Source organism: Cibotium barometz, chromosome 48 (genome assembly GCF_041138505.1).
Source record: "Cibotium barometz isolate CiBa-2024 chromosome 48, ASM4113850v1, whole genome shotgun sequence".
Taxonomy (NCBI): domain Eukaryota; kingdom Viridiplantae; phylum Streptophyta; class Polypodiopsida; order Cyatheales; family Cibotiaceae; genus Cibotium; species Cibotium barometz.
In genome coordinates, this window is record NC_141093.1 from 2,971,956 (window position 1) to 2,988,225 (window position 16,270).

Below are 16,270 nucleotides of genomic sequence, written 5' to 3' on the forward strand. Positions count from 1 at the left end.
TTTCTCTTCACTCTTCTTTCCACGGACGTTTTCTCTTCACTCTTCTTCTTTCCACGGACATAACACACTTTGCTTTGGGGCTGTTTTATAGTTCGCTTTCCACGGACGTTTTCTCTTTTATAACTGATGGAGGATCTTTTATAACCAACCATAGCTCACATCTCCGGTGAACCTACTTTGTTTGGCTAATAAAACATTTTCCATACAAAATTCACGTAGTTGAAAAACTTGACTTTAGTTTCAACTCATAGACGTGTGGAACTTAGGACCCAAAAATAACACCATATCTTGAAGCCATGTTTTAAGATAAACTTCTCACCACACAAAGGAAACTGACTGATTACAGACCTTGTACAAATTTATATATGAAATTGCCAATGAAATAGGCGCTTCCTGAGTCAGAAAACTTCAAAGAAATGTATTAGAAATCTCTAAAAAAGATTACGAAGCTGCTGGTTTTCTCTCCTAAGAGCCTGCATTTCATCCATCATTTCTGTCTGTTTTAACAAAAACCCATCCATCATGCCCACCATCTCTGTCTGCACAAAAGCAAAGAGAACACCAAAAATAAGGTGTAAGTTTTATGTTGTATCCATGGCTCTCTGAATACTGCTGCTTGAGATTCTCAAAAGCCTTACGAATATCCTGACCACACTTCATAGAGAGTTAAAACAGTTCTGCAAACCTGTAAGATATGGAATTGCCGTAAAAGCTCCAAATGGAGATTCTGCACATCATCATGTATTGCCTTCTGCACAGCCCCTAGACTCTCTTCAAGTGTTCTCTGCACCAGTTGCAGAGCAAAGGAAGGTGGTCCTTGATGAGGTGGATCTTGTTGAGAGCTTCTTGGTGCACCAAGGTGTAGATGGCCCTGTCATCATAATGTTACTTAATTAGATTATTAGGTGGCCATATCCACAGCCAACCATTCGACAGGAAAGCCACCAAGACAGTACCTATTTAATGTACACATAAAGTTGAACAAAGAGGAGGAAATGAAAGGATCATACATTGGATGATATTGATGTTGCCCCTGTCAATGTTCCTGCATCAGACCTTAAGCCATGCCCATTTTCTCCCTCCTTCCTTCCTTCTAGGTTACCCTCCACCACACTGTGATCATCAATTTTTTCAGCATTCAACTTCTTTTGCCTAGGAGATCCTCCACTTGATTCAGGTGCTTCACCAGTGCTTGACAGGATACTTCGAGAGATAAGGGTCCTTTCGGAATATGACATTAACTTCCGATTCGGAGATGTTACTGTAGGATCAGATACAGAATTCTCTGGGTTCATAATAGTACTGATACCTGCACCCACATTTATGTCCATCATTCAAGGGCTTCGAAATACTACTCAACTTCTGAATCCTTTACCATCAAAAAGTTCACCTCCAAGATTTAAGCTATTGGAAGCGAGGCTGGGGAATGTATCAGCTGCATTGCTTGTGGATGCCCGAGAAGATAAACCATTGGAGCCTGATACTAAACCACGTGAGGCAAATCTTGACATAGTGTGAGTGCGAACAGTCACTTTATCTGCAACAGAATCACCCCCCCATGCCTCAGGAGGTGTCACCGATGGAGACCTGTCTGCCTTGGGGGATATGCTAGAGATAGGAGTGCTTCCCACTGGTGATGAAGGGCAGGATTTAGCTTGTATGTCCTCCTAAAGCACAAAAACAATGTCCTCAGTCATGTTTTCTTTACACTACTTGGGCTCAGTTAGGATTCTATACACCAAAGACACGATCAAGCACTCTTGAAGTTGAATCAAGCTTTTCTTTGAAAACCTGAAGTGATGGACTGCGATGCTCTGCAGGTGATTGGTTTTCATCCTTAAGCTCTTCTATGGATGGGAATCGCCGAATGTTACCAGGTGGAGTAGGTCCCCATGCCACTTTCCTGTCTCCACCAGAATCTCTTTTCAAATCATCATTGGAATCCCAGAAAGTGGAAACTGATGGGGTGATGGGTTGAACATCAACCAAGGGAGAAAAAACCTCCATATCATCCTTGATGATGCAAGAGTTGCGAGGCGTCTGCAGCCACGAGAAGGAACCTTTAGTCAAAGTTGGGTTAGCAGACGGGAAGGAAGTCTCCTCACTAGTAACGGTTGCTGAAGATAAAGGCCCAATGGTGGCATTAATCCCTGAGGCCGATGAGCTATCAGCTGCTGTGAGAGAAGAACGCCCAGATGTTTTGACAGGAAAAGATGACAGCACAGTTCGGCCATGTGTGTTTACTGTTGAAGCTGGTAGAGGATCTGGCATAAGAACAGAATCTTCCCCTGTGACACCCAAAAGAGCCACTTCCAAGGTGCAGTTTGCTTCAATTACAGGTATAGGATTTGAGCGCTGCCAACATAGATTTGTGACTGCCTGGCACATATCCAAAGATACAACTATTAAAATAACATACTTTCATAACATCTAAGTAACAGTAATTTTCTACTTCTAGCTCACGAATTGCAGTATGCATTAGCAATTAGTTTGATAAACTACTTTTTTCATACCAGAAGTTATTTTTTAATGACCACATTCTAACGTCAGCCCTTCCAACAACTTTTTAAATACAGAATTTCTCTCTGCAGGCATATCACTACTTGAATTTATATGCATGATGTTGCAGCAAAGGTTTAAAAAGTTAAATGGAAAGAGTGGCCTAGACAGCTTAGTTTTCAGCCACAAAAATATTTTCTCCTTGTTATGGGAGCAAAGAAGATTTGGCAGTTAAGTTTAAGGCTTTGGCCGCATATCAATGGCATGCAGCCTACACATTCTTTGGTGACCCCTTTCTAAGTGCTTACAAATTCAACAGTTTTGTCTGCAAATCAGCTCTGGTTTGCGATATAGTTTCCGTCTCAAAATGAAACACAAACCTCAATTTGACGCAGATTCCAGAGGTGGAGCAGTGTTGGGTATTTCGGAGTCTTTGTGTGTGTATCCATCGTGTACGTGTACCCCTGTTTGTGTATGTGTGTCTGAACACTCACTTATGTGAGTGAGTATGTCTGTGTGTACAACCTCTTATAGCCATTTTAAGTGTGAATGTGATAGGCAGTGATGTCATTGGCTATGCCATGTGTTGTTGCTCTATGAATGTGACTGTGTCAAAAGATAAGGCTTAAGCCTATAAAAGCATTGTACTTTTTGAAGGTTTTATAGAACATTAATACAAGCATTACATTGTATGTGCAATACAGTCTCTCTCTTGAGCTTTGTTCTCTTTCTCTCTACCCCCTCTCTCTATACCTACACCACAGCCATGGACATCTTTCATCCTCCTTAGCTTAGGCCTATGTAACCCTAAACCTAAGAAATGGTATCACAGCCACGTCAGCTTCAATTCCATCTCCTTCATTGTTTCCTCAGATGCGGCCCTGACAGCTTCACGAGGATCTTGTGTGCATTGTCCATCACCGCCACGTGTGCTGCTGTCACCACCTCATGTGTGCCATTTTCACAGCTTCCACACTGGTTACCTGTTCAGCCCTCTCGCACCCACCATCTGCTCATCATCAGTTGCAGATCGTCTCCCCTCTACTGCAGCCGTCTTGCCCGCCTGTAGCCGCTGCTCCCTGCCCTCGCAACCAACTGCAAGTGCCACCTTTTCCCAGTCCACAGCCAGCAGCATTATCTCTGCCGACTCACCACCAGTTTTCCCTCTCCAAGCACTGCTCGCCTCCATCCAGCTAGTGTCCCTCTGCGGAGCCTCATCCAGCTGGCGTGCAATACTACACACAGCCCATCATCATCTTCGATGTCAGCATAATCATCAACTAGGAGTACCTGCAAATCCTGAGGTTGAGGCTTGGCATGACAGAAAGCCTAAGGTTGACCACCTCAGGACTTTTGGTTGCCTTGAATATGTTCATGCGCCTTCACAGCTAAGAGGCAAATTGGATGACAATGCAGTTAAATGCATATTTGTGGGCTACAAGCACTGGTAGCAAGGTATATTGTCTCTACAATCCATGCAGTCAAAGGAGTAAAGATGTTGCATTTGCTGAAATCGGCATAACCATTGGCAATTCAATAGGATGTGATTTTATTGTCCGATTTGCGTCTCAAACCGAAACTTATAGTACTTCACTGGGTTTCTCTTTCAGATGGAGCAGCAGATGATGCAGCATGCGGGGCAAAATGGTGAAGTCCAGGATGAGTGGTATCAAGAGGAGAGAGCCCACCAAGTAGGCCACTGTACTAGCTCCATGTCTAAAGGGGTAGCAAGTGAGAGCTAGAACCAGGCCACCAGTCTATGAGCCCCACCAAGGGCCAAGAAGTACTTCCCATAGTCCATGCGGGTCGCCATGTCCTATGATGTCCCCTCGAGATTGTGCCCACCATGTGGATCTCCTGGTACATGGGATCATCTGTCTCGAAGAAGGGTACTTGTGCACTAGTGCTGCAGGCATTGAAGTCTCCAGCTGGGAGGATATCCCCTAGGATGGAGAACTTCATGATATCATCATAAAGTGGCACAGGTATGGAGACTCCCCATGGGTGGCATATCTGGATGTGGATGGTGCAAAGTAGCACACTGCAAGGTAGATGTCTCGGGCCCTCTCCGTCATGATCCTCACCCACATGAACTGTGCATCCTCATCTTGTCTGGCCACCCATATCACATGCTGTAGCTCCTCTATGTATAATATGGCCATTCCTCCTGAGCCTCTAGTGCCACCTCCTATGCGTGGCCGTGGGCGGCGGATGGGCTCCCATGGTAGTCGGCTCCCTTGGCATTGGTGTGTCTCTGTATATAGGACCATGTCACGCCCTCTAAATGTTCCCTCAAACAGGCCTGCATCTGTCTACATAGCACCATTTCAGTTCAAGACTGCAATCTCTAGCTTGGTCTCATAGGTCGTGCGCCATCATGGAGAGCGCCGCTCTATGATAATCACCCTCCCATCTCTATACACTGCCCACTTCCCTGCCTTCCGCACTTCTAGTATGTATGGCATCACTCCCTCCTGTGTGCGACCTGGGCTGGTGTTAGGTCATCCTCAAGATAGGTCTTCTCCGCCTTTAAGTTCCGCCTCTTGGTGAGGAATGCCTGCTTCGCCTCCAAACTCTCAAACTTGAGGATGAGTGCACGCTCCTTTGTGATGTCCTTGCCCACTCTCCATGCCTCGACGAAGGGGGTGTTGGGAATTCCAATAATCCTGCATAGTGCTATGGCACCTTCTTTCGGTGAGGCCCCTTCCTTCCATCCCACCACTCTCGCATGTGGTGAGAGAGAGAGAGAGGGAAAATGTGTGTGGTGTGTGTGTGCGTGCGTGTGTGTGTGTGTGTGTGTGTGTGTGTGTGTGTGTGTGTGTGTGTGAGATTGTTCTGGCTTATGTCCAGTTCTACCTTCCTCTCTTACATTGGTCATCTCGAGATCTTTCTTCTTTTATGTCTCAAGCCATGGAGATTTTTTGGAAAACTAAGCTTCGTAAAAAAGCTTTAAGGTTGCTCAAAATGGACCTGCTTTGCTCTCCAAGAATGCATGGTGGTTTGAATATTATAAACATCAAATTTCATGTGCTAGCAAGAAAGATCACTATGCTCAAAACCTTTTTTCAACAAGAGCAGCCTTGGTCTATCATGTTGGCAATTTTGTGTGGTCAGATGCGCACAAATGCTTATGGTCGTTGGTTAGTTGATCCATCGGAAGTAGTGCTTGGCAAATTTCAAGGTAATATCCCTGGTTGTCCATTTTCTACTTCCTTGATTCAGGATTGGAAGAAAGTGCTCTCTTGCATCAAATGGTCTCCCCATCCTGCCTCTATAGCTTCCTCGCTTCGAATGGAAAGCATACATTGGAGTGCTGTTTTTTACTCTCCCCTTGTTGTACAACAACCAATCAGAGCTTACAATCTTATGAAGTTGGGCATCCGGTTCATTGACGACGTGGTAGATACTCGAGGGCAAATTCTTTCTTTTCCGGCAGCATGCCAACAATACAATCTTGGGATGCATCATAGATTTATATGGAAAGCTATTGCAGATCTCTTACACCCTTTCATTCCGATTCCAACATTGGATGTAAGAGACAGGCTTCAAGATTGGCATCTTCAGTCTTCAAGTTCAAGATTATCCTCTCAGCCTTTGCATCTATTGACTTCTATACAGGCTTATTGATTGATATTACCTCCTCCATGGATTGCTCATCATGCTAATTCTCTTTGGCATCTGGATAAGTCTTTAGCTTGGTGGAAAGGAAAACTGACATTGATATGGAAGTTGAAAATGCCATTGAAGCAGAGACTCTTTCTTTGGAGATGCATTGTCGGTATTTTTCCAGTGGGAGTGAAATTGGCTCAAAGAAGGATTGCCTCTCCTCTTTGTCCAAGATGTCATCATACTACTGAGAGTATTCCGCATTTATTGTGGTCTTGTTCATATTCCAGAGACCTTCTGGACAAGATCTCATGTTTTTTCTCTCTCAGATTTCCTGCACACAGGTTCTACAGGTTTTTCTCGATGTTTGGCACGTTATCAGCTTCTTTGTCACAGTATTCTCTTTTCTTCCATTGGATCAGATACTGGGCCTTATGAACCCTCTGGCTACAGCGAAATCAAATTCACCCCTTCAGCACCCTTATGAGTTCTTCCGAGCCTCTTTGTGGCAGTCCTTATATGATGCCGTACATGAGAAAGATTTGGATGTTTCTTGTGTTCAGCTTTTCTTTTACTGTTACTGATGAATAGGGCATAGGCTCTTTTCTAGAGCACTTCCCTGTTCTTGCATAGAACTTTTTTACTACTGTTTTTAAGTTCTAGGGTTTAGACATCCTCTTGATGTCAAACCATTTTGTACATTTATGATATAATGCAATTTCAATGGTTTTACAAAAAATAAAAGTGTGTGTGTGTGTGAGACAAAGAGAGAGAAAGAAAAATATATTAAGCGTCTACTAAAGATCCAATGGACCTATGAGACCAAAGTGATACAATAATGTCCACACAGACACACACACACACTTTTTTTTTCTTTGGGTGAAACGAAGAAATTATATTATGAAACATCCATTTTACATCAGGGCAGTGCTCGAGAAAAGAGCCTATGCCCTATCCATCAGAAACAGTAAAAGAAAAGCTGAATACAAGAAACATCCAAATCTTCCTCATGTAAGGCATCATATAAGGACTGCCGCAATGAGGCTTTTAAGAACTCATAAGGGTGCTGAAGGGGTGAATTCAGATATGCATGATTTCGCTGTAGCCAGAGGCTCCATAAGGCCCAGTATCTGATCCAATGGAAGAAAAGAGAATACTGTGAGAAAGAAGCTAATAATCTGCCAAACATCCAGAAAAACCTGTAGAACCTGTGTGCAGGAAATCTGAGAGATAAAAAATAGGAGATCTTGTCCAGAAGGTCTCTGGAACATGAACAAAACCACAATAAATGCGGAATACTCTCAGTAGTATGATGACATCTTGGACAAAGAGGAGAGGCAATCCTTCTTTGAGCCAATTTCACTTCCACTGGAAAAATACCGACAATGCATCTCCAAAGAAAGAGTCTCTGCTTCAATGGCATTTTCAACTTCCATATCAATGTCAGTTTTCCTTTCCACCAAGCTAAAGACTTATCCAGATGCCAAAGAGAATTAGCATGATGAGCAATCCATGGAGGAGGTAATATCAATCAATAAGCCTGTATAGAAGTCAATAGATGCAAAGGCTGAGAGGATAATCTTGAACTTGAAGACTGAAGATGCCAATCTTGAAGCCTGTCTCTTACATCCAATGTTGGAATCGGAATGAAATGGTGTAAGAGATCTGCAATAGCTTTCCATATAAATCTATGATGCATCCCAAGATTGTATTGTTGGCATGCTGCCGAAAAAGAAAGAATTTGCCCTCGAGTATCTACCACGTCGTCAATGAACCGGATGCCCAACTTCATAAGATTGTAAGCTCTGATTAGTTGTTGTACAGCAAGGGGAGAGTAAAAAACAGCACTCCAATGTAGGCTTTCCATTCGAAGCGAGGAAGCTATAGAAGCAGGATGGGGAGACCATTTGATGCAAGAGAGCACTTTCTTCCAATCCTGAATCAAGGAAGTAGAAAATGGACAACCAGGGATTTTACCTTGAAATTTGCCAAGTACTACTTCCGATGGATCAACTAGCCAATGTCCATAGGCATTTGTGCGCATCTGACCACACAAAATTGCCAACATGATAGACCAAGGCTGCTCTTGTTGAAAAAAGGTTTTGAGCATAGTGATCTTTCTTGCCAACACATGAAATTTGATGTTTATAATATTCAAACCACCATGCATTCTTGGTGAGCAAAGCAGGTCCATTTTGAGCAACCTTAAAGCTTTTTTATGAAGCTTAGTTTTCCAAAAAATCTCCATGGCTTGAGACATAAAAGAAGAAAGATCTCGAGATGACCAATGTAATAGAGGAAGGTAGAACTGGACATAAGCTAGAACAATGGATTGAACAATTCGAAGCCGTATGTGCAATGGCCAAGTGGAGATCTTCCAATATTCTAATTTGTCCTGAATTTTGTTTAATACCCAAGATATTTGTTGCTTATTTTTTATTTTCCAGCCAATGGGATAACCCAAATGTCTTACTATGTTTTCCGGATAAATAATCTGGCCGGGCCACAGGATAGCATGCCAATCACAATGCTTGAGAGGTAAGAGTTTTGATTTCTGAAAATTAATTTTTGGACCAGCTGCCAACCCAAAATCTGAAAGAGTATCCATCAATAGGCGAAGCTCCAGAGGACTGTTCTTTGGCATGAAGAATGAATCATCTGCATAAGCCTATGCAATGGAAGGCCGTGAACCAAAAATCTGAAGCCCCTCTAACTGTCTAGTATCAACCAGATGATCCATATAAAGAAGCAAAGGATGTGAAGCAATAGCATAGAACAAAGCACTGAGAGGGCATCCCTGTCGAACTGATCGTTCCAGAGTCCAAGACTCAGACAAATGATTCCCTATAAAGCATTGAGCAGTGGAATCTGAGTAAAGCCAATATATGACATTAACTAGCTTTGGTCCAAAACCAAGTTTAGACATGATTTGAGAGACATAATCCCACTGTACCGTATCAAATGCCTTTGCCACATCCACCTGCATGACCAAGACATCTTAAGCAGAATATTTTGCATATTCCATTGCGATGAGAGTATTGGAGATATTATCATGTATATGCCTTCTTGGAACAAAACCATATTGCCTGGGATGAAGTCCATCATGAAGGATATCCTTTATCCGATGTACCAACATTTTAGCAATAAGTTTATATATAACAGGCATCAAAGTGATAGGCCTCCAGTCATCCATTGTCTCACATAGAGGTTTTTTGGGCACAAGCTTAACCAGACCATGCTTCCAAGCTGAGGGAAGATGTTGATGCTGCCAGGCTACATTAATGAGCTTCAAGATTGGACCCTTCAATTCAGCCCAGAAGGCTACAAAAAGTTCAACCGTCAAACTATCCCAGCCAGGGGATTTATGTTTACCCAAATGCTTGAGGGCTTCAATATCTGAAAAGGACATTTCCAGCATTGAAGCTTTTTGCAAAGAAACAATAGGAGAAACAAGCTCAATAAATCTGCTCCGAGCCAATGCAACCTGAGGTGTAGAAGAAGATGGTTGAGAAAAAAGAAGCTGAAAATGATCCAGACATTGTTTTTCTAGCTGAGATAAAGTCTGGGTCCAAAGACCATCGGGTTTCCTGACTCTCATGATAGATTGACTTTGTCTATACGCATGTAAATTTCGAAAGAAAGATTTCGAGGAACAACCCTTATCTAGCATAGGTTTAACTCTAGCCCTTGTCTGCCATTTGGAAAGCTTGCGTTTATCATTAGCATCAATTATGGAAGAAGCACAAGACAATGAATTCTTCTCAGAAGCAGAAAGAGACCTTTGATGGCTAATTTGTACCAAGGACTGCTTGTATGATTTTGCCCACTGGATATGCTGTCTGGTTTCTGCCATGTACCATCTTCCATATTCCTTAATGACATTTTGAATACGATGTACAAAAGAGTTCCAAGCAAAATCCAGATCCTCCTGAGCATGGGATAACAATGGCCTGCAAGCCAATCTGATCATTTGCTGGAATTTTTCATGAGAAAGATATAATTGATTGACCTGCAAGTGTCTGACTAAAGAGAGCTGCATATCATCCAGAGGCATACCAAATGAAAGGTTGAGCCAAAGTGGAGTGTGATCAGATAGTTGTTGAGAATAATCAGTCCACATTTGACATGTATAATCATCATATTGCTGATACCATCTATCAAGCCTGGCCCAATATTCTGTAAAAGCATTATGATGATATGTAAATCCCAAAACTGAAGGGTGAGTTGCTGTCCATAAATCTGCAGTATGAAGTGATGAAGTCATATGTTCCCATTGCTGGATTTCAAAGGGCAGCATATGGGATTTATGTGTGGTATTGTCCTTCCAGTGAGGAGAATTATTGAAGTCACCACAAAGTAGAGCATTTGAGGACCAAGGATATTGCTTTATGGAGTCCCACATTAAAGCTCTGGAAGCTGAAATTTGAGAGGCATACAAGGAGCCTATTTCAAAAATCTCTCCATTGATCATACATTGGATAATCATCCATCGGCCACAAAGATCATTATATGCTACGCAGGGCTGCAGATCATGTCTGGCTAAAATGCACAGCCCAAAGAATTGTTCAGATCCTGCATAAAATATATCATATCCTGAAAAGAACCCATGCTGGCCAGCAAAAGAATGCTGATTATGCTCTTGCAGACACACAACATCTGGATGAGTTTTATTTATATAATGCCATAGGAGCCTCCATTTATGTTGGTTGCAGAGGCCCTGTATGTTATGAGAAATACATTTAAGAGAAGCACGCATGAAAATATGTACAAGAGATGAGCAGTCCTCAAAGAGAAAGGGAGGCATCAGGCCTCTTGCCACAGGGTCTTGCTGACCCTCAGAATCGAATTCCCTGACTAGATCATCTTCTTCACAAAGTGGAATACCCTTCTTGACTCCATTGACCCATGCCTTTGAGATGGGGCTGTCCGAAGAGGTAGAAGGTTGACCAGGAGATGGAGTAGAAGCATCCCAATTACGAGATTGGAGAGGTCTTTGTTTGAGAGGCACCGTCTTCTTTGCATTCTGCCAACCCTCGTGAGAAGATGAATTATTTTCCACTAGCTTGCTTTTTCCTTTATCCTTCTTTTGAGCTGAATTGGCTTGGCTCCCTGTATGAACGGAAGGCTTTGCTCCTTTAGCTTCAGTCTTTTCCACATATGTCTTCTGACCTCCTTTATTAGATGGCGGAGGAATGGCAGCTGGAGGAGGCGGATGAAGGATAGAGGGACACTCAGAAGCTAGGTGCCCAAACTTGTGACAAGAGAAACAAGCTCCAGCAAAAATGCCCCATTTCAAAGTGAAATATTTCTTTCCCAAATTAACACCCTCAATCTCAACTGCAATAGCAGAGGGGGTTGGTCTATCAGTATCCCATAAGATGCAAAAACGATTTTTATTACCTGTGGGACGAGGGGGACAGATCACTTGTCCCAATGTCATCGCTAAGCCTGGAAGCTCTGTTCTCATGTAATCTAGAAAATCAACCACTTCAACCCATACAGGGCAGTGATGTTTGATGAGATTCGGATAGTCCTTATTAGGAGACCAAGGCATGATGTGCACCATTTGACAACCAAAAAATAAAGGGGACATTTCCAGCATCTTTTGTTTTGTCAATGCATCCAAGAGATGAACTTCATAAAATCCTTGGGAGGCAAAATAGACTCCTACATAGCATCCACCTAGGAGAGAATTCACCCATTGTCCCACATCATTAGCCGAGGGTATTTTGCCTAGAAAGAAGATGATGACTGCAGTTTGAGAGAGCTTCTTCAGAGGATGCACAAGAGAAGGCAACTTCATCTTGTAAGTGAGTTCCGGAGCAGGTAGTATCCATTCTCTTCTACTTTGTTGAAAATCCTCATTCAACATGTCAAACACATAGGAAGCATCTTCAGATGAAGGAGCTATGGGGGGCAGAGTTTCCCTTGATTGTCTTTTAGGTTCAGGAGAAAGTGCTCTCTTGGCATAATACTTGCTTGTTTCTGCCATCGAGACTTACACAGAAGGGAACACAGAGACCTGTAGTAGCGAGGCGCTTGGAGGGTTGAGAGGGCAGACAGGACGGCGAAACAGCGAGAAGTTTTGAGCGAGCAGAAGTAAGGGCTGCGAATTGGCTGAAATCGTGGAGCAGATCGTCGTGCTCATAGACAAACGGAGTGCTGGATGGGACGCACACACTAACGGAGAGCTGGATGGAATGCACACACACAAAACGGAGAGCTGCAGGGGGCTGGAACGAAACAGGAAAGAGACAAAACGGAGCTCTGAAAGGTGGCTGTTCACAGCGAGCTGGCGCAGGAGGGAGAACGAACCGTAGACTACAGTATGAACAGGTCGGGATCACCAGAAGGGCCGGCTGAGGGCTGGAATCACCATGGCTAGAGCTCGTAACACACACACACCTATCAAACACACACACCGGTCACACACACACCGGTCTCACACACACACACAGAGCCATGCCTTGGAGCAGGTACGGCAGCATCAATAGGTACGGCAGACAGGATGCACAAGCAATGACGACATAGAAAACTAGAGAAGAGAGAGAGAAAAAAATTGTACGAGACCTTGTCGCTTTAAGATAGCGCCCATTTTTTGGAATTTTTTTTTTTAAGCAACCATGTCACCTATTCCGTACGACGTACAAAAGGTACAGGTCCGTATTGTACAAACTAAATGAATTTGTATCAGCTGCAACTATGCCCCCACTTGCCTTGCTCTTAGACCATCTTTGGCCTTGACTCGCTACCGTTGTCTTTGCCTTTATGCTGCCCTTGTTGTTGAGTCCCAAACTTGAAACTCTCCTGCGTCTCAAGGGTTGTAGCAAGGCGAACCGCTTCTGAAAGGCAACAGGGTTGATGTGCACAAATGTCTGCATGCAAAGATGGTTTCAGACCATCTACAAAACGATCAACCTACTCCCACCGCCAAACGGCTGCTGGGAGTATGAGCAAAAGCTTCCAAAAATGAGTGAGATAGTCCGTTATCGATTCGCCATGTTTTAGCATAAAACACTCCCACTTTTCTTCAATTCACGCTTGTAATCTACGGGAATAAATTGCTTGAAGACTGCCTTGCAGACAATCATCCCAACAAGTCACAAAAGTGTGCCTACGGTGGTCTTCCCACCACAAGAGAGCAACATCCATCAAAGCCGTACGCACCAAATGGAGTTGAAAAAAACTTGAACCACCTGTTGCTGCTGCTACCAACAAGGCAGCCATCTTGCGGGTCCAATTGGTCACGACTTCTCCATCCATCCCGTTGAACTTGGGAGGCCTCAAAAGCTTCATTAATTGAGCTCGTTCCTCACGATGCATGGAGTAAGAACTCGGCAAACCGGTAGTCCCCCGACATCAAGATGGTGAAGGCGAGCGAGAATTGTCTAGAGAATCTCGAGGACAGGGACTCCACAAAGGAGACCATCCGTGACATGTACAGCGTGTCTTCTCCCAACCACGCACAAGTGAAGAATGAAGACTGCTCGACCGGGAGCGAATCTAGTACATCCTTGCCTACATCCAAAGAAGTGACAAATCCTCCACCATAAAGTTTTGCCTCTTCGTCCTCGGAATCGTCCAACACTTGCTTTGAAGCACGGGCCCTTGTAGATTCCTGATCCGGAATACTAGGTGCTCGAGGTGCCGATCCCATCTTGTCAAGACGGGCAGATATAGCCTCCATTTTAGCCACTTGCGCATCCATGGATGCGTTCATGGATGAGAAGCAAATCAGTGAGTTGTGAATCCATGACAAACATCAAGTGATCAAGGACCAGGTGAGGGATTTCAGCCCTATGCGATGGATCGGGCACTGACATCCCAAAATCTTTCTTCTTCTCTTTTGCAAGCCTTTTCTTGCACTCACAAATGTAATGGCCAAGTTTCCTATAGTAATGACATATGCCCTTTTTCTTGGCTTTCCCAACATCATTCTTATCAGCATTTGACTTACAGGATGGTTGTCTACAATCAGGTTTTGGCTGATAACCACCCTGTGAAGATGCCTTACCTTTTTTTTTTCTTTTCCAGAAAGGAGACTTCTATTAAGTATGAAAAATTTTACAAAATGGAGATTTCACACCAAGCAAGGTGGAGATCTCAACCAATCAGGAGCCCTGTGCTACCAATAGGGTCCCGAATGAGAGGATGTGAAAAAGATACCAATGTCCCACTCTCTCATAAACTGGGCGCGCTTCCTCTTTGCAGCCCTCAAAGATCCCTGGATTCTAGCCCAGGTAGCCATAGTGGTGTGAATAATATCACTCCAAATCCTGCAAAGACACTGCGAAACAAGAACAGGAGTACCCTCAATGGCCTCACTGCATCTAGCCTTCTAGATATTCCAGGCTGAGATGCTAGCAATAATCTCCCAAAAACTGTCTAACCTCTGTGCCGGAGGGACAAAGTGTGAAAGTGGCAAATCTTGAAGACAACACTGCCGAGCAACTCCTTGCCTAACCATAATGGCCAAGCTCCTGTCAATCCCCTCGAACCTCAGCTGAGGCCCAAACTGTGTCAACCAAATGATAGAACCAAAAGAAATGATAGCATCCCTCTTAATCCTACCAAAGAGGTGTGCAATCGCAGACCAAACCCTCTGTGCTTCCTTGCATTTCCATAAACAATGGTAAACTGACTCCGAAACTCCTCCACATCTAGGGCATGCTGGGCAAGCACCAATAACAAACCTTCACTGATTAGTGGCCAGACCACCATGAAGGGAAACCCAGATAAAGGAGGAAATCTGTGGCTTCCTATAAGAGTGCCACAATCTCTGCCAAAATGCCCTCTGAATGTCAATCAAAATGCCGTAAGAGTCCCAATGGGGTCTAAGCGTAGGGACACTCTAAATGTGTCCCAAGATAAGATGTCTGGCATTCCGCACTGTATAACTAAAAAAAGCCATGCTTTTCAAAGAATTACAAGCATCCTTCCACTCCCACTCACTGGGGTTCCAAGGCAAATGTCTGATAGGGCAGCCACCATACAACCAAAGGCTAACACTCTCTGTGATCATCCCTTGGGGGGGGGGATGTCAACAAAGACGTGCTTCCCTAACCTGCCAACAACTATGACTAGACGAATCTGGGGGCCCTCAATAAGGTCATGCACATCACATCTCTCTAGCTGCCATCCATCCTATACAGAAAAAAAGACCGATACATCATCCTCCCTAGGCAATGAGATACCCATAACCTGAAGAGAAACACCTGTCCCAGAGAAAACCCCAAACCAAGAATAATGACGACCTTCCAAAACAAATCCAATAATCCAGTGGTTGGGAATGGCTGCATCAATCGGTGCAATCCTCCGGCTAGAACCTCTCAAATGCTGCGTGATATCCAATCTTTGCACCTCGGTAAGGCTCTCAAACCTCTTCCAAGCCAGCGTTGTGGGGCATAGGGTCTCCCAGCCAGTCCAGAGAATATGCATAGCTACCCCAAGAGGCCTACCATGCACATCTAAGATCAAATCATTCCACAGAATGGACCGCCGGTTAGCTTCCTCCGCTGAACGCGGGGGGATGTACACCAAAAAACTCCTCAGGCAGTCCCACGCCCGTAGGAGGGACCTAACCAGGGAGACGAAGGGGAGCGGTGAACTGCATCTGAAAAAATAAGGCGTGAGCTAAGAGTCCAAACACCTCCGCGAACAGGGACACACTTCGTGATCTGCTCCATGAGAAAGTCCTTCCACGGCTCAGTGCCTAGAAGAAAGCCCCTAACAACAAGCTTACAAAGCAAAGCCTTACATTGCACCTCCAGGTCAATGATATTCAATCCCTCTTCTTGCTTAGGCCCGATAATGGTTTCCCAAGCAACTCTGGCCCTGGTGTGTGCATTTCCATCAAGCCCTGACCAAAGAAAGTTCCAAATAAGGCGACGAAGCTGGCCAATGCAGCCCTTCTGAAAAATCCAACACAAAGCAATAAACCAAGACGTGGCTAGCAAAACTTGGTTAACCACCAAAGCTCTAGAGGCCAAGTCGAGCTTCCTCCTACTCCAGTGATGAAGTTTGCTTTTAATGCTTAAGAGCACTGGAGCAAACTGTTGTGCAAGAGAGATGTCAACGCCCACCTGACAACCAAGGTATCTGGCAAAGCATCCTCTCTCAATCCAAGTAAAACCAACATCTGTACGCCAATCTGCAAGAGGAGAAT

The 16,270-nt window shown here is 44.1% G+C and overlaps 1 protein-coding gene across 2 annotated transcripts in view; it reads right to left on the reverse strand.

Annotated features, from left to right (window-relative positions):
• Positions 1-302: 302 nt before the first annotated feature.
• The window catches only part of LOC147610705 (protein NEDD1-like), a 62,539-nt gene continuing 46,571 nt past the window's right edge, over positions 303-16,270 (reverse strand). For both annotated transcript variants that reach the window (XM_086785165.1, XM_086785167.1), the window contains 5 exons: positions 1,792-2,379; positions 1,391-1,667; positions 1,011-1,309; positions 686-871; positions 303-539 (listed from right to left, as the gene is read on the reverse strand). In XM_086785165.1, the coding sequence (XP_086641291.1) occupies positions 432-539; positions 686-871; positions 1,011-1,309; positions 1,391-1,667; positions 1,792-2,379 (1,458 nt within the window). In that variant the 3' untranslated portion in view covers positions 303-431. The remainder of the gene's footprint in view (positions 540-685; positions 872-1,010; positions 1,310-1,390; positions 1,668-1,791; positions 2,380-16,270) is intronic.